We start from the raw sequence: 27,706 nt of genomic DNA, 5'->3' as shown, positions 1-27,706 counted from the left end.
GATCATAGTGTTTTTATGCCCCTTGGAAACTCTGCGGATCATAGTGTTTTTATGCCCCTTGGAGACTCTGCAGATCATAGTGTTTTTATGCCCCTTGGAGACTCTGCGGATCATAGTGTTTTTATGCCCCTTGGAGACTCTGCGGATCATAGTGTTTTTATGCCCCTTGGAGACTCTGCAGATCATAGTGTTTTTATGCCCCTTGGCAGCTCTGCAAATCCTCACAAACACCCTTGACCACACATTTTGACTGGAGCTAGCCTGTGACCCAGGACACTCTACAAATGGTGGTGTGTGTGTGAGTGCGTGAGTGCGTGCGTGCGTGAGTGCGAGCCACTGGATGTCATTAGTTTCTTTAGACCCATCCACTGTCTCACTCCACCCCTCAAATGCATTCCTCATTTCATCCCATGTCATCTCAGTCACACTAGCACTGTGAGAGAGGGAACGGGGTGAATTCAAGTCGCTTTGCATGCTGGAATTAGTTACAGTAAGTGATGAAACGTTCAGTCACGTTCTCACATCATTTAACACTACTGTCATGTGGATAGTTGTATTAAAATGGTGTCATACATGGGATGGTGTTGCTGTGACTGGAACACATGGGTAGATTGAACTGAATCACACAAATAATATGGTCTCCTGCTTCCATTCTCTGCATTACATCACCACCACATGCCCACAAAGACTAGTGTTAAACTCCAATCTAATTTTTTATATATTTTTTTATATATGTATTTAATTATTATTTCAGTTTCCTTGTTTAAGGTCAACATTATAAACAAGTACAATCACATTTCTGAACTTCATATAACCCAACGCCTTTGTACTGCTGAAAACTGTCAAGTTATGTTGCGCTAACTACATCCAATATAGCAGTTTTGCAACTAAAACGAGTTTCTATAGGACAAATTCAGGTAGGTCCCGCCCCGTTTTGCAACAGAATTGGTGTAATGGATATGCCCCTGATCAGTTCATTTTATTGACCTAAATTCAGGTTCCATGATCAGTCTAGTAGTTTTGATTACAGATTAGTGTGTGTGTGTGTGTGCACGCGTGTATTCCATTATGTGAATGAAAGCACTTGATTCCGACAGTGTCGTTGCATTTTGATACACCAGAAGTACATTCGTTTCCAATGGAACGCTGCGTTTGCCTTGCAGAAGCAAATGTAGTGCGTTCTGGGTGGTGCATACGTTGGATTTATCGAATTTATGCATCAAAATGTATGCGTAGACGGCTTGACAGAAATGGTAGCAGAAGATGAATGTTGAACTTTTGTTGCACACATATCCAGATGATGCTGCGTACTATTTTGCCTATTAATACTATCGGTGTGATTAAGGCGTTTGTGTACAACATCATGTCCTTGTCATATTGTTGGCACTAAAACAAAGACATATTGACCATTTTGAGGGACAATACAGTTCTATTCTATTCTAATTCTATTCTATTCTAGCCATATTCTATCCAATATATTTCACGATATAGGCAATGTTGACTTTGCAGCTTGGCCATAGCGGGAACCTATATCGCTCAGGTGGGAACCATTTTCAAGGAGCTACGTACGGAAGTGTGCCGCAACCGTTGTTCCCAGAAAACTTCCGGTGCGAATGTAAACCAACAGCTAAAGAAAGTCTAATAATCTATCTAGCTAACTCCTCGGATTAGGCTAGTAATATTAGGAAATTGAGTGTCATGCAGAGAGTAAAAAGCTTTGGACAATGTTGTTCGGTGGTAGGGTGCTCCCGACGATCGGGAACAAACCTATTGACAGAAATTAAAGTTTATAGATTACCACAAGGAGCAGCATAGCGGGATACATGGATACTTGCTGTAAAACGAGGTGGTTGGACGCCAACGTCAAATGCAAGGGTATGCAGCGCACACTTCATTACTGGTAAGTTTAACAAGTTAACCACATAGCTAGGGATATTGCAGTATGATAGATAGAAAGTGTCTAATTTGTTGTTGTTTTTTGTGAGGAATTTTACAACATAACGTTACAATCAAATCAGAACGATTGGGAACGATTTCACGCTGGGAAGATTTTTTACATGACACAGGGCAGGACAGATGCTTGCCTAAACGTCAGACTGTTACCATGGTTACCCCATGGCTATTCCGTGTGAAATAAGTCTGTCTAAAAAAAGGTATCTACAAGCCAGAATGTTGAACAAAATGATATTCACACTTACTTTACCTGTTGCACATGCTGTTGGTCCTTTTGATGGTAGGTGGAGGAGATAGGGTAATCGCAGGAAAGTGTTGTTTACCTGACTTTTTACAGCGCTGTAGGTTGTCACTTGGTATTTTCAATCTCCTGACCCATGCAGGTGATGCACAATATGTAAATAGCTAAATGTAAACAATAGCGGAATGTAACCGAAGGCAGTTGACCAAAGCATTTCCTCGCAATCAGCTGCAAGTGTTTGACATTTCCCAGCCGATTGCGTGTGACAACATTCAGTCTGTGGTTCGGTTAGGCTCGGCCATATTGTGCAAGTGTTTGTCGTGTGCGAATGATGTCAGTATTGAAAAGAGAAAACGGAGATACACAGACCAGCATACTGAAAGTCGGGTTGATAGCGCTTTCCTGTGGATATTTTGTATCCGATTACATCCGACATAGGGACAAAATCGGCGGACGACAGGTAAAGTAAGTTAAAATGAAGTTTGTTCAACATTCTTACAGTTTGGGAATGCTGAGCCCACATGTTAGAGAGGAGTGTAGCTATCTTAAGTATTTCAATCTTGGATTCTAAAAGAGGCTAAACCGCTGCCTAAGAGGTAGATACTCAGTGGGTAAAGTTATCATTAATTAAATCCATTATAAAACAACTGTGTTTTTAATTTCATGGTGTTTTTTTTCTTGTTCTTCCTTTCTATTTCCCTCAGTAAACTGGTTTTGAGACCATTCAATTATGCAGCGCTCTATTTCATGTTTTAGTTAAGAGACGTTGTGAACATGGACTTTAAATCATGTGACTTGAGTATTGTTACTGTCATTTTCCTTGACTTCTCATATAGCTTAATACCAAGCCTGTGAACTGTGTTTTCCAGGCAAGCCGTCAAAGGATCCTTTCCATCCAGATTATGCCCCCTCAGTATTACCTCACCGAGCCCAGAACAAAACAAAGAGCTTAAAGGGAATAGAGAGATATCAAAGGTGTGTCAACAGATCAGCACAGCCTCAGCCTGTAAAAGAGGAAATGGAGACCAGAGTGGGCCGCCGTGAATTGTGCATGAAAAACCCAGACCTGGACAACACCCCGTATGCGAGTGTGTCAGTTGGAACCACAGATGAAGTCAAGACCGGAACTCCCCAGACCAAGACCCAACCCCTTGAAACCCAGACTAAAACCCAACTCCTTGAGATCCAATCCAAGACCCAATGTACCGAGACCGATTTCAAGTACAAAAGGGGCCGTCGTTTGAAAACAAACATGAAAACGTAAAACATGTCAATATTCTGGACAATTTTAGGGGCAATGAACTATCTGCTGTCATTTTCTGACGTCATTTGAAATGGCAGTCGTGCTGGAGTTTGGTCTCAGTTAGTCTAGCGGTACTAGTGCTGAGCGATTAGTGCTTTTTGAGGTCTGTTTCGGTGTGATTATTTTAAAAAATAGTCACGGTTTTCGGTTTCGATAATTATTTTCAACATTAAATGCACTATGCATTGTGGGTTGAATGCTGTAACAATACAGAATAAAACAGTTAATAATAGTCCCATGGTGGTAGTGACCGACGCCCATTACTGCTTATCACTAATTAACCATCATTTATTTACATTACTTTAATAAAATGTTTTATTTGATTACTTTATTTAATTCCAATTCATCTCATCGCTATAGAGCTGCTGCCTGACAATCACTATTTCAGTAGTTCTTCAAAGTAAATAAGGCATACTTTTATGACTGCTGAATACAAAACGATCAATCATTTAGATCATGTATTTTCAGGTAGAGATGCCTCGCAAAGCAACTTCCCCTCTATCCCTCTCCATCACGCATTCTTCTGTCCGTTCTCTCTGCACTAAACTATGTAGAATATTGGCCTGTTGGAAACTACAACATCGCACAGTTCGGGCTTGATCTGATTTTATCTATAGAGAAACTAACTGCACATTCAAATAATTGAACCTGTTGGTCAATTAGTTGTTTAAAAAACATTTTGGTTAATCACTCAGCTCTATGGAGTAAACTGTAAGTCGCTCTGGATAAGAGCGTCTGCTAAATGACTAAAATGGAAATGTATATGTATTGCTGCCACCTCAAGATGGTCATGTCTAGATGGGATACAACTTTTGTCAACTTGATGTCAAAAGTGGATATTTTTTTTGTGCATTTTAGCTAACCTTAACGTAATTCACCTAACCTGCTACGCTAATTATCCTAACCTGCTGCGTAAGTTCTCCTAAACCTGCTATGGAATGTCAATTTTGCCAAAGGCTGTATCCCTTCTAGACAAACCCTCAAGATCACATGCTTACTAACCTCTAAATTTCATCACTCTCAACTGTCGCCCTTTTTCCAGATCTGTCCATCTCTGTATGAAAAACGGTTACATTCATTTCAGGGGGAAAAATGGCAATCGGAGTGGATTCATGCACGTTTCCACATAGCCTACCTTTTAATGATCATCCTCGTTTAATCATCCTCGTCAACATGTACAATAACAGGTTTCAATTCTTAGTTTTGCCCTTACTGGGGAATAAGTGAAATGTAAAAATAGTAGTGTATAAATCAATAAATACAACTTTAATACAAACTCTTATTTGAACTCCTTGTCATGCAGAAGAATAGAACACCAGGTGAGATGTGTGGTAAATGTTGTTGTTGTTGTTGGTGTTTCTGTAGCTCAGTTGGTAGAGCGTGGCGATTGTAACGGCATTATAGTGGGTTCGATTCCCGGGACCACCCATACGTAAAATGTATGCAAGCATGATTGTAAATCGCTTTGGATAAAAGCGTATGCTAAATGGCATATATTATTATGTTTAGTCATAGACTGATCTCTGATAGCACTGATTTGAGTACCAAAAAAAAAAGTCCATCCTGCATTTGACATTTTGATCGTGTGTGTGTGTTTGTTCTCACAGCAATCTATGATTATTGGTAACCTACAGGCACCAATTCCTCCCATTTTAAAGTGTATTGTAGATCATTCCACACGTAAGTTGCAAAAAAACGTGAAGCGGATCTACCCAACTCAATATATTTTCTACATGCTTTCTATCTGTTTATTTTTGTCGTTTAAGTTGACGCTAAAACTGTTTTTCCATCCCGAACATTTCCACGGCCTGCCTAAGAATTCTCTATACAGAATAAACCCTGTAATTAGATCCGATGACTGTCACTTCCTCCATATTAAAGGGATAGTTCGATATTTTGGAAACTAAGCCATTTATCTATTTCCCCAGTCAGAGGAGCATGACCAGCTAGCATGCTAACTGTTCCTGTAGACTTGCAGTCATTGCGCTAACGCTAGTTAGCATTGGCTTGTGAAACTACCTTCATACTAGATGGATGCAGAGACATAAAAATGGTATCCACAATGGTATTCTGTTACAGCTAGCGATATTCATAAAAATAATAATTTTTCACATAAACCCAGCTTCAAATTATTGACATCAGTAAATCAATCATGACTCACATTAAGCATCTCCAATCCAAAGTTAAATCTAGAATCGTCTTCCTATTTCGCAACAAAGCCTCCTTCACTCATGCTGCCAAACATGCCCTCGTAAAACGGACTATCCTACCGATCCTTGACTTCGGCGATGTCATTTACAAAATAGCCTCCGACACTCTACTCAGCAAATTGGATGTAGTCTATCACAGTGCCATCTGTTTTGTCTCCAAAGCCCCATATACTACCCACCATTGTGACCTGTACGCTCTCGTTGGCTGGCCCTCACTACATATTCGTCGCCAAACCCACTGGCTCCAGGTCATCTATAAATAACTTCTAGGCAAATCCCCGCCTTATCCTAGCTCATTGGTCACCATAGCAACACCCACCCATAGTCTGCGCTCCAGCAGGTATATCTCACATGGTCATCCCCAAAGCCAACACCTCCTTTGGCCGCCATTCCTTCCAGTTCTCTGCTGCCAATGACTGGAACGAACTGCAAAAATCTCTGAAGCTGGAGACTCTTATCTCCCTCAATAACTTTAAGCATCAGTTGTCAGAGCAGCTTACCGATCACTGCACCTGTACACAGCCCATCTGTAATTAGCCCACCCAACTACCTCATCCCCATATTGTTATTTATTTTGCTCTTTTGCACCCCAGTATCTCTATTTGCACATCATCTTCTGCACATCTATCTCTCCAGTGTTAATACTAAATTGTAATTATTTTGCACTATGGCCTATTTATTGCCTTACCTCCATAACTTGCTACATTTCCACACACTGTATATATATTTTCTGTTGTATTTTTGACTTTATGTTTTGTTTTACCCCATATGTAACTCTGTGTTGTTGTTTTTATCGCACTGCTTTGCTTTATCTTGGCCAGGTCGCAGTTGTAAATGAGAACTTGTTCTCAACTGGCTTACCTGGTTTAAATAAAGGTGAAATAAAAATAAAATAAATGACGTTCCAATTCTCGTGACCATCTCGACCACAAGAAATTAAGAGCTCACGCTCGCATCATAATGGTGCGCGATCTTACAAACTCTGTCAAAAGTATCGCATTTTTAGTCAATGAAATACAGTAATCAATTTCAGATTTTGTTTTTGGACGCAGATGCTCTTCCAGTTTGTTCTGACATATCACCAAGGTCGGTGTGTACAGTAACTGGAACAGCTATCCTATCGGCTTTTATTTAGTTTTCTCTGAGTTCTGGACGCCAGTGATTCTGCGGGCAACTCAATGTTTTTTTAAAATATTTTTTTATTCGGTAACAGTTGAACTGTGAAGGTGGAGTGTAAGTGATAGACGCCCTTGGCTATCATTGGTCTTTTGGAAAGGGAATGTGCATTCTTGAACATTCTATCTGAATTACTCTCCTCACTCCTCAGGAATATTTTACTGGAAGGTAAGTCTCTCTTCGTTTTATACACATAGTATTAATGTAACGAAGTAGGCTACTACCCATCTGGTAGGCTACTGCCCATCTGGTAGGCTACTGCCCATCTGGTAGGCTACTGCCCATCTGGTAGGCTACTGCCCATCTGGTAGGCTACTGCCCATCTGGTAGGCTCCTGCCCATCTGGTAGGCTACTGCCCATCTGGTAGGCTCCTGCCCATCTGGTAGGCTCCTGCCCATCTGGTAGGCTCCTACCCATCTGGTAGGCTCCTGCCCATCTGGTAGGCTCCTGCTCATCTGGTAGGCTCCTACCCATCTGGTAGGCTCCTGCCCATCTGGTAGGCTCCTGCCCATCTGGTAGGCTCCTACCCATCTGGTAGGCTACTGCCCATCTGGTAGGCTACTGCCCATCTGGTAGGCTACTGCCCATCTGGTAGGCTACTACCCATCTGGTAGGCTACTGCCCATCTGGTAGGCTACTACCCATCTGGTAGGCTACTGCCCATCTGGTAGGCTACTACCCATCTGGTAGGCTACTGCCCATCTGGTAGGCTCCTACCCATCTGGTAGGCTACTGCCCATCTGGTAGGCTACTGCCCATCTGGTAGGCTACTGCCCATCTGGTAGGCTACTGCCCATCTGGTAGGCTACTACCCATCTGGTAGGCTACTGCCCATCTGGTAGGCTACTGCCCATCTGGTAGGCTACTACCCATCTGGTAGGCTACTGCCCATCTGGTAGGCTACTGCCCATCTGGTAGGCTCCTACCCATCTGGTAGGCTACTGCCCATCTGGTAGGCTACTGCCCATCTGGTAGGCTCCTACCCATCTGGTAGGCTACTGCCCATCTGGTAGGCTACTGCCCATCTGGTAGGCTCCTACCCATCTGGTAGGCTACTGCCCATCTGGTAGGCTACTGCCCATCTGGTAGGCTACTGCCCATCTGGTAGGCAACTGTAACTGTCATAGCCTCCGTTTAATTATATCACTCACAGCCTTATTAGAATATCAGAATCACCGTTATTCGCTAAGTAGATTTACACACACACACAGAATTGTACTTGGTGCCCTGCTAGCAATAGACGGCAATATAGACAACATGGTATTGGCACTGACCCCGTCTATATGGTAGCTTCTTCTCTTATTTTGTGTGTTTTCTTGATTATATATTGTGTTATTAGTTATACTATTTTGATGTTGATTACTGCACTGGGTAGAGCTCGCAAGTTCTGCATTTCACTGTACTTGTGCATGTGACAAAATTTGAAATGTATACAGAACATATCTACAGAAATGTTGTTTTTCCTGGTCTATTAATTCTATATAATTGGTATGCTACTTGGCTATAGGTCCATGTTGTAATTTAACTAAACTAATGCTTACGCTTCTTTTAAATTGTTCAGTTTTAAAGTATTACAGATTTTTTTCTATTCAGCCATGTCCTCTTCTACCTGAAATCCCAACCATGGCCGAATGGACAGAATGCATGAACTTTGATCTCCCTTGCCCGAGAAACTAGTCAGGTAGGGTAGGTTGCATTTGCCTCCCAATTTTTAGACAAGTTTATTAGTGCTATTTTCATACATTGGTTGATGAAGTCAAGTTTGTATTGTACATCCATTGGTAACACTGCATAGTTTACACTGTGTCTATTTGATTCAGCGTTCTGCCCATTGAATACTTGCCTAACCACTCATTGAGGACTTGTCTAACCACTCATTGAATACTTGCCTAACCACTCATTGAATACCTGCCTAACCACTCATTGAATACCTGCCTAACCACTCATTGAATACCTGCCTAACCACTCATTGAGGACTTGTCTAACCACTCATTGAGGACTTGTCTAACCACTCATTGAATACTTGCCTAACCACTCATTGAATACTTGCCTAACCACTCATTGAATACTTGCCTAACCACTCATTGAATACTTGCCTAACCACTCATTGAATACTTGCCTAACCACTCATTGAATACTTGCCTAACCACTCATTGAATACTTGCCTAACCACTCATTGAATACTTGCCTAACCACTCATTGAATACTTGCCTAACCACTCATTGAATACTTGCCTAACCACTCATTGAATACTTGTCTAACCACTCATTGAATACTTGCCTAACCACTCATTGAGGACTTGTCTAACCACTCATTGAATACTTGCCTAACCACTCATTGAGGACTTGTCTAACCACTCATTGAATACCTGCCTAACCACTCATTGAGGACTTGCCTAACCACTCATTGAGGACTTGCCTAACCACTCATTGAATACTTGCCTAACCACTCATTGAATACTTGTCTAACCACTCATTGAATACTTGCCTAACCACTCATTGAATACTTGTCTAACCACTCATTGAATACTTGTCTTTGTGTGGCACGTTTTATATCACTACTGTACATTGAGTCAGTACTTCTCTGATAGGTAGTACTCTCATAACAATATGGTTAAAGAATTCTAGACATTATTCAGTGTGGCCCATGCAGGATTCGAACCAACAACTCTGGCACTACCAGCATTGTACCATAACCAACTGAACCATTCATTTCAGGTTGTCCTGGATGCCTTTAAGTCTAAGAAGTATGTCATGTTGAAGAGCTCTCCTGCTGACCAGGTGACAGAGACAGACAACAGAGTGGAGAAGATGCTGATATCGGCCATCCGGGACAAATACCCCACGCACAAGTAGTCACAGTGCTGCTGTCACATAGACATTCTATTATAGTCCCAGTGCTGCTTTCACATACATTCTATTATAGTCCCAGTGCTGCTTTCACATAGACATTCTATTATAGTCCCAGTGCTGCTTTCACATAGACATTCTATTATAGTCCCAGTGCTGCTTTCACATAGACATTCTATTATAGTCCCAGTGCTGCTTTCACATAGACATTCTATTATAGTCCCAGTGCTGCTTTCACATAGACATTCTATTATAGTCCCAGTGCTTTTTTCACATAGACATTCTATTATAGTCCCAGTGCTGCTTTCACACAGACATTCTATTATAGTCCCAGTGCTGCTTTCACATAGACATTCTATTATAGTCCCAGTGCTGCTTTCACAGACATTCTATTATAGTCCCAGTGCTGCTTTCACATAGACATTCTATTATAGTCCCAGTGCTGCTTTCACAGACATTCTATTATAGTCCCAGTGCTGCTTTCACATAGACATTCTATTATAGTCCCAGTGCTGCTTTCACATAGACATTCTATTATAGTCCCAGTGCTGCTTTCACATAGACATTCTATTATAGTCCCAGTGCTGCTTTCACATGACATTCTATTATAGTCCCAGTGCTGCTTTCACATAGACATTCTATTATAGTCCCAGTGCTGCTTTCACATAGACATTCTATTATAGTCCCAGTGCTGCTTTCACAGACATTCTATTATAGTCCCAGTGCTGCTTTCACATAGACATTCTATTATAGTCCCAGTGCTGCTTTCACATAGACATTCTATTATAGTCCCAGTGCTGCTTTCACAGACATTCTATTATAGTCCCAGTGCTGCTTTCACATAGACATTCTATTATAGTCCCAGTGCTGCTTTCACTTAGACATTCTATTATAGTCCCAGTGCTGCTTTCACTTAGACATTCTATTATAGTCCCAGTGCTGCTTTCACAGACATTCTATTATAGGCCCAGTTGTATTCTGCCTTTCCCAACACCCCAGATACACACACACACTGAGAGGAACAGGGTTTGCACTGCCCATGGATGGAGAGCAATTGTTGGGGGGGTCAGTGCTTTAGTCAAGGGCTCAACGGCAGGAGATGGTACATGGGATCCAGCTGCCAGTTCAATTTCATTCCCATTTTTGTGTCTCCTGGCCCAGGGCTTGAACCAGTGACCTGCCGTCGACTGTTCTGCCTCTCTACCCTCTAGGATACTGGCACCCCTGTTGTTTATTGATACTCTTTTACTGCCCAAAATGTCCATATAGTATTAAGTATGCAGTATTTGTGTTATTGTCATACTTGACCAAGCTTAAAGCCTAGATTCAATCAGATCAAGCATTAACCGGCCATAGCCGACACCCGCATAGCTGATGTCGAAGGTGGAACAGCGTTGGAGCTGTCAAATCGGTGAGCAGCTGCTCTTGGTCATTGTCACGAAGCCACACCCCTCCCACTCAAAGCCACACCCCTCCCACTCAAAGCCCCCCCCACTCAAAGCCACACCCATCCCACTCAAAGCCACACCCATCCCACTCCCGTTAGATGTTCAGGAGAAAGTGTAGGCTAGATAGAAATAATGACGCTCTAATTGAAAGTCATTTTAACAAATTAATGAGGGTTTCTATCAGCCTAATGGAGGATTTCTCTTAATGCGTATAATAATATATATATATATATAAACGCAACATGCAACAATTGGAGTCCAGAGTGCGTTCAAGTACGCGTGCCACCGCACATTTTCTTCACAATAAACAAACATAGGCTCATTCTGTTCAGAACAACCCAGGGTATGACACCATGGCATCTTGGAACTGTACATCAAACAGTGATCATAAACCTTGACACTGTATATGACATGAGGTTTATGATATGGAAATGTAAAGTGCACATTTGGACTCATGGGTGTTTGGCTTGCTTGTATGACATCAAAGCGGTATTTATTATACATCTCAATGTCTCATCTTTCAGAATACATTGAGTCTTCTTAATTTATAGCATTTCCCTCACTCAGACTACATAAAATGTGCAAAAGTTGTCCAATTACCAAGAGGGATGGGGCAACTTCTTGTCGTACAGGTGCTCAAGTTCATAACGGCTGTCATTCAAAACCCATACCGCGTTGTGAAGCGCAGAGCCTGTGGTCTGACGTTATGTAGAGCATGTTATTGTACAGACACTACGTTGCAATTTAGCCAGTTATAAGTGGCCAAATCTGCCATTTTCAACCCATATATACGGGTACGAGTTTAAAGGGCTACCAACAACATCTCAGTATATATTACAGACACACAACATTAAACAAAAAACTAAACATGCTGGTACCGTAATAGGGACTCAGGTGTGTGCAGAAAAACATATAACGGTATACAACACTAATGTTACAATGTCAATTCGTGAGCCATTGCTTTTGGACTTGTCAATGTCAGTTGCGTCCTGTGAAGATGTCCAGAAGTCTCCATCGTGTATCCACTGAAGTGTTTCTCCGCTTCCTCCCATCAGGCACTGAGTTCGACATGACGTCTAGGAAGGTTATCGCAGCGAGCAGCTCGGCCGTAGCCAATCGGATCGCACAGGTGGTCCAGGCCTTCCCCTGTTCCTGTGACGACGAGGATCATAAAGCCAAGTGCACCTGTGGGATGCCTAGCAACGGACACAGCAAGCACGGCACTGCATTCTCCTATTTTAGCCACTTGTCAATGAACCACCATTATTTTGGTGAGGCACATCTTTGTGAAATAAAGATCAATTTCATTGAATATACAAATGTGTGGTTTCTCATCCTTAAGGTTATGCTGCCACCCACTGTTTGTGTATTCTACCTACATGTATTTTACCATTGACAGTGGTTGCCGATAGTCTTGAAATGGAGAGAGCATTGTCCAGTTATCACATTGAAATATTGACTTTGCCATGTTATTACACGTTGATCATTATTTCTCATGATCATGTGATTTGGTAAAGGGGTTATTTGGTCAAAAAACAGGGAGGACGAAGGCATATCATTCAAATGTCTTCATCGTTAAGGCATGTTCAATGGAACAAAGATTGAAAAACTCTGACGCGTTTCGGCATAGGCCTTTGTGGAAACTAGTGGGAATTTGTTATAAATATTGTCCAAAATTAAAGGGATATGGTTATGATAGTATAATTATGGGATAGAACTGTATGATTATGATAAATATAACTGCGTAGAAAATGCACTCCTACTCTCCATTGTGATAGTGAGATAGGGGTCAATGGGGTCGAACATACATCAGCTCAGCTGTGAATAGCATTGTGGTTTTCTGCCTCTGAACTGGTGACCTATAGCTTTACTTTACCCTTCTGTGATGTAGAGCTAATAGGTTGATTATGGATAATGGAGGGGGATAATGGATGAGGATTATGGATAATGGAGGGGGATTATGGATAATGGAGGGGGATTATGGATAATGGAAGAGGATAATGGATAATGGAGGGGGATTATGTATCACCTGTGGAACTCCATCATTCAGAGATAGAGCCTAGTTCAGGGAAACTAAACCAAAGCATGGAATGATGTCATACCTTGTAGCCTACATAGACTGCTTACAGTTTGGATGAACTATCCCTTTAACTATTAAAATGGTGGAAGCCTTCAATGGCAATCTCCATGCTAAAAGGGGTTATATACATCTAGAGTATCTATCTCTATGGCATCAAATAACTGCTACCGTTCAGTAAAGTGTTTAGAAATGACTCCAGTTGAGACTGTTTGTATGAATGGGTCGTTCATACACTGCTCCAAAAAAATAAAGGGAACACTTAAACAACACAATGTAACTCCAAGTCAATCACACTTCTGTGAAATCAAACTGTCCACTTAGGAAGCAACACTGATTGACAATACATTTCACACGCTGTTGTGCAAATGGAATAGACAACAGGTGGAAATTATAGGCAATTAGCAAGACACCCCCCAATAAAGGACTGGTTTTGCAGGTGGTGACCACAGACCACTTCTCAGTTCCTATGCTTCCTGGCTGATGTTTTGGTCACTTTTGAATGCTGGCGGTGCTTTCACTCTAGTGGTTGCATGAGACGGAGTCTACAACCCACACAAGTGGCTCAGGTAGTGCAGCTCATCCAGGATGGCACATCAATGCGAGCTGTGGCAAGAAGGTTTGCTGTGTCTGTCAGCGTAGTGTCCAGAGCATGGAGGCGCTACCAGGAGACAGGCCAGTACATCAGGAGACGTGGAGGAGGCCGTAGGAGGGCAATAACCCAGCAGCAGGACCGCTACCTCCGCCTTTGTGCAAGGAGGAGCAGGAGGAGCACTGCCAGAGCCCTGCAAAATTACCTCCAGCAGGCCACAAATGTGCATGTGTCTACTCAAACGGTCAGAAACAGACTCCATGAGGGTGGTATGAGGGCCCGACGTCCACAGGTGGGGGTTGTGCTTACAGCCCAACACCGTGCAGGACGTTTGGCATTTGCCAGAGAACACCAAGATTGGCAAATTCGCCACTGGCGCCCTGTGCTCTTCACAGATGAAAGCAGGTTCACACTGAGCACATGTGACAGACGTGACAGAGTCTGGAGACGCCGTGGAGAACGTTCTGCTGCCTGCAACATCCTCCAGCATGACCGGTTTGGCGGTGGGTCAGTCATGGTGTGGGGTGGTATTTCTTTGGGTGGGCCGCACAGCCCTCCATGTGCTCGCCAGAGGTAGCCTGACTGCCATTAGGTACCGAGATGAGATCCTCAGACCCCTTGTGAGACCATATGCTGGTGCGGTTGGCCCTGGGTTCCTCCTAATGCAAGACAATGCTAGACCTCATGTGGCTGGAGTGTGTCAGCAGTTCCTGCAAGAGGAAGGCATTGATGCTATGGACTGGCCCGCCCGTTCCCCAGACCTGAATCCAATTGAGCACATCCACCAACGCCACGTTGCACCACAGACTGTCCAGGAGTTGGCGGGTGTTTTAGTCCAGGACTGGGAGGAGATCCCTCAGGAGACCATCCGCCACCTCATCAGGAGCATGCCCAGGCGTTGTAGGGAGGTCATACGGGCACGTGGAGGCCACACACACCGCTGAGCCTCATTTTGACTTGTTTTAATTACATCAAAGTTGGATCAGCCTGTAGTGTGGTTTTCCACTTTAATTTTGAGGGTGACTCCAAATCCAATGGGTTGATAAATTTGATTTCCATTGATAATTTTTGGGTGATTTTGTTGTCAGCACATTCAACTATGTAAAGAAAAAGTATTTAATAAGATTATTTCATTCATTCAGATCTAGGATGTGTTATTTTAGTGTTCCCTTTATTTTTTTGAGCAGTGTATATATCAACCTGACTGAGGATTGTCTGTAAAATACACTGAACAAGCGGTTTGTTGATGTTAAAGTTGTGAACTTGAGTGCCCCAGTATGGGCAGGCATATGATACGGACAATGAATACAATTGCATTTTATCGGTGGTAATTTGAATGCACAGAGATACCGTGACGAGATCCTTTAGGCACATTGTCGTGCCATTCATCCGCCGCCATTACCTCATGTTTCAACATGATAATGCACGGCCCCACGTCGCTATGTCGCAAGGATCTGTTCACAATTCCTGGAAGCTGAAAATGTCCCAGTTCTTCCACGGCCTGCATACTCACCAGACATGTCACTCTTTGAGCACATTTGTGATGCTCTGGATCGATGTGTACGACAGCGTGTTCCAGTTCCCACCAATATCCAGCAACTTTGCACAGCTATTGAAGAGGAGTGGGACAACATTCCACAGGCCACAATCAACAGCCTGATCAACTCTATGTGAAGGACATACGTCTTGCTGCATGAGGCAAATAGTGGTCACACCAGATACTGACTGGTTTTCTGATCCACGCCCCTACTTAAAAAAAAAAAAAAGGTATCTGTGACCAACAGATGCATATCTGTATTCCCAGTCATGTGAAATCCATAGATTAGGGACTAATGAATTTATTTCAATTGACTGAATTCCCTATATGAACTGTAACTCAGTAAAATCTTTGAAATTGTTGGATGTTGCGTTTATAACACGTTTCACCGACAATGCTAATGGCGTGCACTGGCGTAACACTTGCCGATAAGCGGCAGCACATACCTGTCACTCAGCTTGTTGGGCGACCTAGCCAAGCATCTGAAGAAGACGATTCTATGCGGAAGTAGTGGCTTATTGACTTTTCCCAGCTCAATCGACTCTCGGTGAGATTTTAGTCTCTTTTGCGACCATTCTTACGCTAGTTACAGTCTCTTCTTTCCTATTCGGTGCATAGACTAGCTCGATACGTGTTGTGTGTTACATTTACAGATGAATGGTTATAAATCCACGCAGATAGCTCGAGAACTGTTAGGCTAAACCATTTTCAGATCAGGATAAACCAGGCTTCAGAAAAGAGTTGCAATGCAAACAGTTTTATTATAGAATATCGCTATTTGATTTAACTAAATGATTTTCCCATAATTTGTCTATGCGTGGTCGGTTTCAATGTACTTTAACATTCAGCCCATCAGTTTAGGTGCAGTCAGTCGTTTTTCCGGTAGCGATGCTATTTTTTACAAAACTCATGCACTCTTGGAAGATGGAAATTGCAGGAGGATTTGCCTCAGGTTTCATAAAGCTCTTATTCTAATGGATTTGACAGCATGTTCAACTCCATTGCTACAAGCACATACCGGACCCAGTATTGGGGTATCTAGTTTATATGCAAATTTCACCAACACGACCATAGTCAGCTTTTAAGGTGTTATTTTATCAATGTTTTATGTATTAAGTAAAACATGTTCACTGTCTGTTCCACAGCATCCTTTTAAGGGCATATTCCTTGGATCAAGGCACAATACCATGACTGAACTCTGGCAGAATGCCATGGACCATGCTGTGGCTCTGGCCAGGAAAGCAGGATCGGTGAGTGTGTGTGTGTCTTTCTGTCTGTCTGTCTGTCTGAGCGTGTGGTGGTGCTGCTTGTCTTGTGGTTTTCTTCACTGACCTTTTGGCTTCACAGCAGACGTTTTCAGTATTCAACCCTGTATCTATCTGCTTGTATCTGCTGCAGCTTGTAAGGGATGCCGTACAGAACGACATGAAGGTTATGTTGAAGAGTTCTTCTGTGGACCTGGTGACCAAAACTGACCAAAAGGTGGAGCAACTCATTATAGACTCTGTGAAGGAGAAATTCCCCACACACAGGTACAATAACTTACTGTGGCTTTGCTTCTATGAAGACATATCCTGGAACACAGACATACAGACACACACACACACACACACTGGCACACTTCTAATAGCCTATGAAAAGGAGAAGGATTTTTACAGTTATATTAAAGAACCTCCTGATCAGTATCTGTTGCTACCAAGTGTTCAATCAGACATTATAAAGGTGATATTATACATGGTGTTTCTAAATGATGCAGATATTATAAAGGTGCATGGTGTTTCTAAATGATGCAGACTATATCACAAATGACATAACTTCGGCGATGTCATTTACAAAATAGCCTCCGACACTCTACTCTGCAAATTGGATGTAGTCTAATCACAGTGCCATCTGTTTTGTCTCCAAAGCCCCATATACTACCCACCATTGTGACCTGTACGCTCTCGTTGGCTGGCCCTCACTACATATTCGTCGCCAAACCCACTGGCTCCAGGTCATCTATAAATCACTTCTAGGCAAATCCCCGCCCTTATCTTAGCTAATTGGTCACCATAGCAACACCCACCCGTAGTCTGCGCTCCAGCAGGTATATCTCACTGGTCATCCCCAAAGCCAACACCTCCTTTGGCCGCCATTCCTTCCAGTTCTCTGCTGCCAATGACTGGAATGAACTGCAAAAATCTCTGAAGCTGGAGACTCTTATCTCCCTCACTAACTTTAAGCATCAGTTGTCAGAGCAGCTTACCGATCACTGCACCTGTACACAGCCCATCTGAAATTAGCCCACCCAACTACCTCATCCCCATATTGTTATTTATTTTGCTCTTTTGCACCCCAGTATCTCTATTTGCACATCATCTTCTGCACATGTATCACTCCAGTGTTAATACTAAATTGTAATTATTTTGCACTATGGCCTATTTATTGCCTTACCTCCATAACTTACTACATTTTGCACACACTGTATATAGATTTTCTATTGTGTTATTGACTGTATGTTTTGTTTATTCCATATGTAACTCTGTGTTGTTGTTGTTTTTATCGCACTGCTTTGCTTTATCTTGGCCAAGTTGCAGTTGTAAATGAGAACTTGTTCTCAACTGGCTTACCTGGTTAAATAAATATTAAATAAAAAAAAATAGTTTAGTAGGTAGGGTAACAGAGAGGTGTAATCTGGACATTTTGTTACAGAAATTTTAAATGAGCGTTTCAGATTGTCCCTCTCTGTTTCAGTCCGTTTCCTTCCGTTTAGTGCCTTAATGACCGTACACACAGAGAGCTGAAAACACTGGCGAAGCCGCCTACCAATCTTGCAACCTCCGGCTTTACATAGAAACCAATGGAGGCGACAGTGAGAGACGGCTTTACATAGAAACCAATGGAGGCGACAGTGAGAGACGGCTTTACATAGAAACCAATGGAGGCGACTGCTCGAGCCGGCTTTACGTAGAAACCAATGGAGGCGACTGCTCGAGCCGGCTTTACATAGAAACCAATGGAGGCGACTGCTCGAGCCGGCTTTACATAGAAACCAATGGAGGCGACTGCTCGAGCCGGCTTTACATAGAAACCAATGGAGGCGACTGCTCGAGCCGGCTTTACATAGAAACCAATGGAGGCGACTGCTCGAGCCGGCTTTACATAGAAACCAATGGAGGCGACTGCTCGAGCCGGCTTTACATAGAAACCAATGGAGGCGACTGCTCGAGCCGGCTTTACATAGAAACCAATGGTGATTGCGTTTTCTTTTCCTGTGTGTAAGCGGCTTTATGATCATGACCTTGTTCTCCTTGTGTTGCAGTTTCATAGGCGAGGAGTCGGTGGCTGCTGGAGAGCCCTGTGTTCTAACTGACAACCCAACATGGATTGTTGATCCGGTAGACGGGACCACTAACTTTGTACACGGGTAAATTGTTGTTTATTTTCTCAGAATGTGGTAACCACTTTGTGTCGATTTAAAGATATTGTCAAACACTTGATTTCCATTTACCAGCTTACTGTAGCATAGATTATCCGATGTAACCCTGTATTTCTAAAATCCATGGCTCCCACAGATATCCATTTGTTGCGGTGTCTATTGGCTTTGCCGTCAACAAAAAGGCAAGTTTTCCTATTAATCATTCAGGGTTTTTACTTAGCTCAGAGAACTCATGAGACGTTTCGTTCTTCATACTTCGTTTAAAATCATGACGTTTTTGCACCCACACGAGTAAATCTGCAACAGAATTATTGTTGACAACAGTGCTCTTGAACAATTCAGGTCATTTAAAACCAAACATTTTGTCCTAGCATTCTGTGTTTCATAAATTTGAAATTGTTTAATAGTCAACTGACCAGGAAGATCATCTATGTTTAATCCAGTATAATCTTGGAGATCAGTAATCTAGATTTATCACAAGTCATTAAAGTGGCTGTACAAATCTAAAATGTTACTGAATTTAGATTTCTCCTTGGTTTTTTGAATTGTGCTTGATTGTGTTCCCTGACCTCCTTCACGGTGGATATGGGTAGTGAATCCCTGTTCAGATTTGCCCACTGCAACACACATTCTCTCTGTTTCCCTCAGCTGGAGTTTGGAGTGGTGTACAGTTGCATAGAAGACAAGATGTATACGGCCAGGACGGGGCAGGGAGCCTTCTGCAATGGACAGCCCCTTCATGTGTCGGACCAGAAAGGTGCGGTAGTTAGTTCAACCAGTTCATCTTCAGTGCTGTATCACACCAATATTACTCTCTCTCTCTCTCTCTCTCTGAATTCACCACTAATCATATTCTCCTTGACTATAGGTCAGTGTTCCCCCCAATCCCAACCAAGCTTTTATTTGGTCAGAAGCCGCATATTTACATTTCCGTACTCCATTTGTGCTGAGTTCAGATTTTTTAATTCTAGTCCTGCATTTAAACTAGTATTTCGTTTTTTTGTTAACATAATCATTGCAATTCATAAGCATTACAATTCATAAGCATTTGCAACATATTTAGTACTTAACACAAATTTATAAGCCTTTATACATATAATCATTCAATTCTGACCTACTGCCCTCCTCACACTCCCCTGCTAACCTTCCCTCCCTGTCTATCCAATAAACCTGAAATAAGAATGTCCCTGAAGTGCTGAACTTTCTCATTGCAGAAATCACTCAGTCTATCATTGCTACTGAGTTTGGTTCCAACAGAGACACGGAGGTGGTTGACAAAATCTTCTCCAGCATGAGGAAGATCCTGTGTTTACCCATCCACGGGTAAGAATGCCCTGGCCCCGTTTAGAATGGCATCCACGGGTAAGAATGCCCTGGCCCCGTTTAGAATGGCATCCACGGGTAAGAATGCCCTGGCCCCGTTTAGAATGGCATCCACGGGTAAGAATGCCCTGGCCCCGTTTAGAATGGCATCCACGGGTAAGAATGCCCTGGCCCGTTTAGAATGGCATCCACGGGTAAGAATGCCCTGGCCCCGTTTAGAATGGCATCCACGGGTAAGAATGCCCTGGCCCCGTTTAGAATGGCATCCACGGGTAAGAATGCCCTGGCCCCGTTTAGAATGGCATCCACGGGTAAGAATGCCCAGGCCCCGTTTAGAATGGCATCCACGGGTAAGAATGCCCTGGCCCCGTTTAGAATGGCATCCACGGGTAAGAATGCCCAGGCCCCGTTTAGAATGGCATCCATGGTTAAGAATGCCCTGGCCCCGTTTTAGAATGGCATCCACATTCCGAATGGCATACTTCCATACTACTTAGTAGGCATTGCGTGGAGACCAAGTATGTAATAGTTTGCTTGAAAGACTAGGATGGCATACTACATTAGCTGAGAAATGAGTATGGGACCACTGCATACTATTCAGGAAGTTGTTTTTCCACGTTTGGTATCCCAGAATGTATCCTATTGCTAGCGGAAACCTTCGTGCCATCAGATAAGACACTGCTCTGTGTGGGTAACTTGGTCACAATAACCCCTAACTGGCGCCTGGAAAAGCCTTGTGCTAGCAAAAGTCTTATCCAATAAGAAATGCTAGTTTCAGGTGTCCGTTACGGTAATGAACACAACCTCTCTCTCTCTGTCTTATCTTGCCAGGATTCGAGGTGTGGGTACAGCGGCTACCAACATGTGTCTGGTGGCGTCGGGCTGCGTGGAGGCCTACTATGAGATAGGGATGCACTGCTGGGACATCGCTGCCGGGGCCGTTATAGTCACAGAGGCAGGCGGCGTCCTCATGGATGTAGATGGTACGTCACTGTATATCCCAGATAGCACACAGACCTCCGCCCCAACACAGGCACCATTGTATACGTGATACCTCGGGAAGACGCAGCGCAGACGTCAGTTTGGCGAGACGTCTTGCGGATGTGTTTTAGAATTGGCCTACTTTCTAAATTGTAGAGATCTACATTGTTTTTTCCATCGGCCAGGCGTCAACGTTCTGTTATGATGTCTCGGCAGCGACGTCTTCCCAAAATGCAAATCCGTACTACGTAACCCCAGCACATTTTGATACGTCGGTTTGCGTGTTGACTAGTGAAATGGTGGTCCTGTGTGGCGCTAACAACATCAAGGTTTGTGGGTTCAATTCCCGCATGGGATGGAGCACTTAAATATATTAAAGACATATGCACTTACTGTACTGTGTGGCACTGCGTGTGAAAGTATCTGCCGAGTGGCATTAATTACAGTGTGTATAGGACTATTAATGTTCAATAGCACTCCAGATCCAATCACAGATCAGCAATTAGTCCTCAATAACAATTGATTACCCAGATGCTGAGATTTGATCCGTTTGTAAAAAAAAAAATGAAAAGTATTTTTGTAATTCAGCAGTTGTTTTTCCATTAACAGTAGTTTTACTTTCATTATCAGTAGTTAATAAGAATAAGTTTCTTTACAGCTATAAAAATGACAACATGAATTGTTTTAATGTTCTAGGTGGACCGTTGGACCTCATGTCCAGAAGGGTGGTTGCTGCAAATAACAAGATGATCGCTGAAAGGATTGTCAAAGAGATTGACGCGTTTACCCCTCTGCGAGATGATGCACCTATAGAGACAAAAGATTGAACAAGGAAAATAGCAATGTTTTTTTGTCATATTCTTAGAAATAAAATGTGTTTTGTAAGCTTTATTTATTTTTCGAATGATAACTCTGCTCTTGAACAATTCTCGTAATTTAAAGCCAAACTTTTGGTCCTAGCATTCTGTGTTTCATAAATTTGAATTTGTTCATTTTTAAATATTATAATTGTTTAATGGTCTACTGATCAGGAAGATAATCTATGTTTAAACCAGTGTAATCCTGGAGATCAGTAGTGTATATGCATCACCAGTCATTAAAGTACTGTATGTAAATATATATATATATATATAGCATAGTGAATTTATGATGGTCCCGAAATGTAAGTCGCTCTGGATAGGAGTGTCTGCTAAATGACGTTAATGGAAGTCAATTCAAGGTTTAATGCAGCTGGAAAAGGAGTGTGAAAGGTCCGGATTGAACTATGTACACTAAACGTTGCACCCTACTTGACTGCATTTTCATTTGAAATGTGCTGTTTAAATTGAGTGGGTTTTTGTATCCACTTGCATAATATAGTTCTGTACTTACTTAAAATCATGTATGAGTCTTTATTATAAGGCTTTTAATATGTTTATTCTCCCTTACAGCCACGTTTATACCTGGTGCTAACATGTGTCCTCCTTTGTCCTGACTGTGTCCGCATTTGTAGACGGATGTAGATGATTTAAAATACACATTGTGATCAGATCTTCCTGCCCACCTCCGGAGGTAGTCAGGCACTCATTGTGTCTGGGTATCTTACCAGTGTAGATGGATCTGGACAGAGAAACCATTTAAATCATCGTAATCCCACCTTTTAAAATAATTGACAGGTGGCGCCATTGACTTATGACATCAATATGCGTCTTCAAATAAATAAGTGAATATTTTTTTTGAAAGAATATCTGCCAAATAATTAGCATACAGGGAGGGACCAGGAAATGTGGTCCCACTGCAGACACAGTGGACGGATGAAAGACACAATACCATCATAATGTGGACAAGTTCAGGACCAAGGACGCATATTAGCGCCAGGTGTAAACAGCTTGCTTAGTTATCTCTAGAGCAGCAGCTGGTAGCTCAGCTCCTCAAAGGCCAACGTGTTCTTATGTCCTCATCCCAGTCTGATGTAGACTGTTCATGGCCTTATTTCTGTATTTCCTAAGTACAGTTGAACAGTGTCGTCATGAGAGAGGGTTATTGTGTTTGTTTGCAACGGAAAACTACAAATTGTGTTTCTCATTGGACAAGACCAGGTAGTCCCGCCCCCAGTTTCACTTCATTTCAAAGAGTTTTCTCCCTACTGGACACAACCCTGGGTGGTATTCACTAGACAACCCTGGGTGGTATTCACTAGACAACCCTGGGTGGTATTCACTAGACAACCCTGGGTGGTATTCACTAGACAACCCTGGGTGGTATTCACTAGACAACCCTGGGTGGTATTCACTAGTCAACCCTGGGTGGTATTCACTAGACAACCCTGGGTGGTATTCACTAGTCAACCCTGGGTGGTATTCACTAGACAACTCAGGGTGGTATTCACTAGTCAACCCTGGGTGGTATTCACTAGTCAACCCTGGGTGGTATTCACTAGTCAACCCTGGGTGGTATTCACTAGACAACCCTGGGTGGTATTCACTAGTCAACCCTGGGTGGTATTCAATAGTCAACCCTGGGTGGTATTCACTAGACAACCCTGGGTGGTATTCACTAGACACCAGACCACACTGGGTGGTGTTCACTAGACAACCCTGTGTGGTATTCCCTAGACAACCCTGTGTGGTATTCCCTAGACAACCCTGTGTGGTATTCCCTAGACAACCCTGGGTGGTATTCCCTAGACAACCCTGGGTGGTATTCCCTAGACAACCCTGGGTGGTATTCACTAGACAACCCTGGGTGGTGTTTACTAGACACCAGGCAACCCTGGGTGGTGTTCACTAGACACCAGGCAACCCTGGGTGGTATTCACTAGACACCAGACCACACTGGGTGGTATTCACTAGACAACCCTGGGTGGTATTCACTATTCACCAGATAACCCTGAGCGGTATTCACTAGACACAAGACAACCCTGGGTGGTATCACTACACACCAGGCAACCATGGGTGGTATTCACTAGACACCAGACAACCCTGGGTGGTAGACACCAGACAACCATGGGTGTTAATTTCTAGACACCAGACAACCCTGGGTGGTATTCACAAAACACCACATAAACTTGGGTGGAATTCAATAGACAACCCTATGTGGTATTCACTAGACACTAGACAACCCTGGGTGATATTCACTAGACACCTGACCACACTGGGTGGTATTCACTAGATACCAGACAACCCTGGGTGGTATTCACTAGACACCAGACCACACTGGGTGGTATTCACTAGACACCAGACCACAATGGGTGGTATTCATTAGACACCAGACCACACTGGGTGGCATTTACTAGAGAACCCTGGGTGGTATTCACTAGACACCAGACCACACTGGGTGGTATTCACTAGACAACCCTGGGTGGTATTCACTGGGCACCAGACAACCCTGTGTGGGATTCACTAGACAGCCCTGGGTGTTATTGACTTGCTTCCTCATGGCTCTGGGGGTAGGTTTCGTGGAGCCAGATGCACACTGGGATATTGTATGTGTTACCTGCTTGGACAACACATTATTTGAATGGGTCATGAAAGGGCTGAGATTGGGAGAGTGGTGAAAATGTCAAAGTGGCAAGTTACTAAACAAACTATTTAGCCCATTATGATGCCTGTGTGGTTACTGTCATGTGGAACTGAAACAGTACTTCTTATTTTCCTTGTTGGGGAACCATATGGTTGAGACAGAAATATAATGTTAAGATTCTGCATCATTTAATGCCTGAGGCAGACACAGGACATTCAGGCTGTGAAATGATGATCTGGTTCAGAAACAAACCCTAGTACAAGACAGCAATCTGCCCACAGGTATTTGCTGAGCATGAGAACCTCTTTCAGCAAACCTTTTTAATCCACTTTACCGGTGACCTTACTGCAGGTGTCATGACTCATGACCACTACAAAAGTAATGACCTTACAAAAGTAGTGCCACCGACAACACAAAATATTTTATATATATATTTTTAATGATTTTCTTTTAGAATTTAGTACAAAACAAAAACACACACAAAAATAAATAAACACAGCTGCCAGACATATGACGTGAAGTTTTGCTTAAAAGAGACAAGAATAGAACTATATGACCGTTAGAACGATAAGCATTCCTAGTCAGTGTTCACAATCTGTCCAGAGACAGACCCCAAATGTTGACAAATCTGCTGGAGGAGTTAGTCCTGAGAAAACAAATATTTTCTATGTTTATGGCGTTAAATCATTTCTGCGAGCCATCTATGGAAGCAAGAGGGGGTGGGTGACTTCCCATTCTGTGAGGATACTTTTTTTTTTTAACAGCCACCATTCCAGACATCAGTCTGTTGTTCCTCGTAGGACGATCTCAGAACAGACTGGGTAGCCAAAGAGAGAAAGTTATGGGTCAGGTACAATGGCCCTCTCATATACCTTTGAATACCAATCAAGGATGTTCACCCAAAAATTATGAAGTAGTGGGCAGAGCCAAAAAAGATGAGTTGATGAACCCTTCGAGACTTTACATTTGTCACACAGTGGGGACACCTGGGGGGGGGGTAAACTCTATGTCATTTGGTTTTGGAGTAATGAAGTCTATGCATGACTTTGTATTGTATCAATTGATATCTGGCATTGATGGAACAGGAGTGAATTGTAGACAGGGCTTCTCCCCATAGATCATCTGAGATCTCAATATTTAACTGTTTACCCCAGGTCTCCTTGAGATGACTAGTAGAGGCGTCTGTATAGTTGGAGAAAAGGAGACAAACTGTGAGAGGAGGTGTTTTGAGTTGGGAGGGCACTTTAGCAGATAATAAAATTAATGTTGTACATGGAGGGTTTCAACATTTTGAATTTTCCCTTTGACATAGTGTCTGACTTGTAAATAGCAGAAGAAATGTGAGTGGAATAGTTCAAATTTGTTATTTTAATTGGAGAGATCTTATATTGTGGCCAGTCCCTTCTTACATTTTACATTACATTTACGTCATTTAGCAGACGCTCTTATCCAGAGCGACTTACAAATTCCTCCACTCAACAAACAACTTATCAGACCGAGATGGAACAAAAATAATGATTAAAGCATATTGGGGTGTATACAGAGATATCAAGCACCTTATAAACATGCTTAATCTGGTTTCAAATTCTTAAAGAATTTCTCAAATCAAAAGTTGTTGCCTGTCGGTTTGTTTTGGGCACTCTGCTTAGGAGAAAAGCAAGTCTGGAAGAGAGGAATTTGTTGCAGTCTTGACTTCCATATTTAGCCACAGGGGGGCAACCGTGTCCAATTTATCAGTTAAACCCAGTTGCCAGTAGGTTTAATGCCCTGGCATTTGCAGCACGGTAGTAATGTTTAAAGATGGGTAGGCCTATGCCACCATGTTCCTTTGGCTTTTGCAAGTGGGCTTTACAAATACGATGGGGCTTTTGTAACCCCAGACAAATGGCATGATTGTCGAGTCCAATGTTTTGAAAAAATGAAGAGGTAAGAAAAATTTGAAGATTCTGGCAAAGATAAAGGAACCTGGGAAGAGGAACCATTTTTATGGCATTAATGCGCCCCGTCATAGAAAGAGGCAATATAGCTTCGCAACCAGCTCACTGTAGATGAGCTTGAAGAGGAGCTTTGGGTTTCTAGGGATTTTTTTGTCCCAGGTAAGTTAAGTGGTCAGGAGCAAAAACAAATAAAATAGAATTATTGTCGAATTGACTGTGTCCATAAGGTGTAGATAGTAAGTATAGGCTGGAAGTAGAGGCCTGGGCATTGTTGTTCACTAATTTACCCCAAGTAGGGAAAGGATGGCGGGGTTGAAAAGTAATAAAGGGGAGTATGTATATAAAAAAACATGGGGGATTGGAAGTGATGCAGACAATTACATTGATGGAAGTTACAATCTATCTACAATATTAAGCTGATCTTTATTTATATAAATTAATCAAATGAAAAAAAAATGAAAAAAAAAGTTAAGTGGTCATGCACCGCTTTAAATGGTATCCTCTCTAGCTCACTTGCTGTAATATTGCCTGAGAGACACATGAGATCACGTTTGCCCCAATCTATTCTATAGCCAGATAGTTTGCCAAATGAATTGATTAGGTGTAACAGGCTACGGACAGAAGCTGCTGGGTCCGAAAGGTATAGAAGCACATCGTCTGCGGCCTTCTATGTTTCCTACCTTAAGACCTTGGATATTAGGATGATCCCTTATTTGTATCTCCTAGGGGTCGAACGGGCGACAGCGAAGAGCAGAGGACTGAGTGGGCAACCCTGCTGGACAGATCTCGGTAGTTCAAAGGGACTGGATTTGTCGCTATTGGTCAGAATAGAGGATGTTGGGCAGGAATAGAGCATTTTGACCCAGGTGTTAAATGAGCTGCCAAATCCAAACCGACTGAGTGCTTGGAACATGTATGAACGTTCTATAAGATCAAACGCTTTCTGAGCATCTAGTGATATATAATAGCCTCCTTGGAGCCTTTCCCATGATTTGCATACAGAATGTTAAGCAGCCTGAGCACATTATAAAAAGAGAACCTGCCGTGGATAAAACCCTGTCTGATCCGGATGAATAATGGTTGTTACATGTTTGTTCAACCTGTTAGCAAGCACTTCGGTGATTACTTTTTTAACGAAATTTAGTAATGCCATCGGTCT

The 27,706-nt window shown here is 42.6% G+C and overlaps 1 protein-coding gene across 4 annotated transcripts; it reads left to right on the top strand.

Annotated features, from left to right (window-relative positions):
• Nucleotides 1–1,587: 1,587 nt before the first annotated feature.
• On the top strand, nt 1,588–22,486 carry LOC121580580 (inositol monophosphatase 1). Of its 4 annotated transcripts, none has more exons than XM_041895534.2 (9): nt 1,588–1,900; nt 16,533–16,637; nt 16,786–16,919; nt 18,689–18,793; nt 18,942–18,987; nt 19,454–19,562; nt 20,020–20,128; nt 20,960–21,111; nt 21,806–22,486. In XM_041895534.2, exons 1-9 carry the CDS (start codon nt 1,868–1,870, stop codon nt 21,934–21,936), a joined length of 924 nt encoding a protein of 307 aa, XP_041751468.1. In that variant the 5' UTR covers nt 1,588–1,867; the 3' UTR covers nt 21,937–22,486. The 4 variants fall into 4 exon arrangements, with proteins under 4 accessions (XP_041751468.1, XP_041751469.1, XP_041751470.1 ...); XM_041895535.2 differs by lacking the exon at nt 1,588–1,900 and adding an exon at nt 15,800–15,934; XM_041895536.2 differs by lacking the exon at nt 1,588–1,900 and adding an exon at nt 15,944–16,339.
• Nucleotides 22,487–27,706: the final 5,220 nt, after the last annotated feature.

Source organism: Coregonus clupeaformis, chromosome 14 (assembly GCF_020615455.1).
Source record: "Coregonus clupeaformis isolate EN_2021a chromosome 14, ASM2061545v1, whole genome shotgun sequence".
Lineage (NCBI taxonomy): Eukaryota > Metazoa > Chordata > Actinopteri > Salmoniformes > Salmonidae > Coregonus > Coregonus clupeaformis.
The sequence above is the reverse complement of the archived record's forward strand: the minus strand, read 5'-3'. Positions and strand labels throughout refer to the sequence as shown.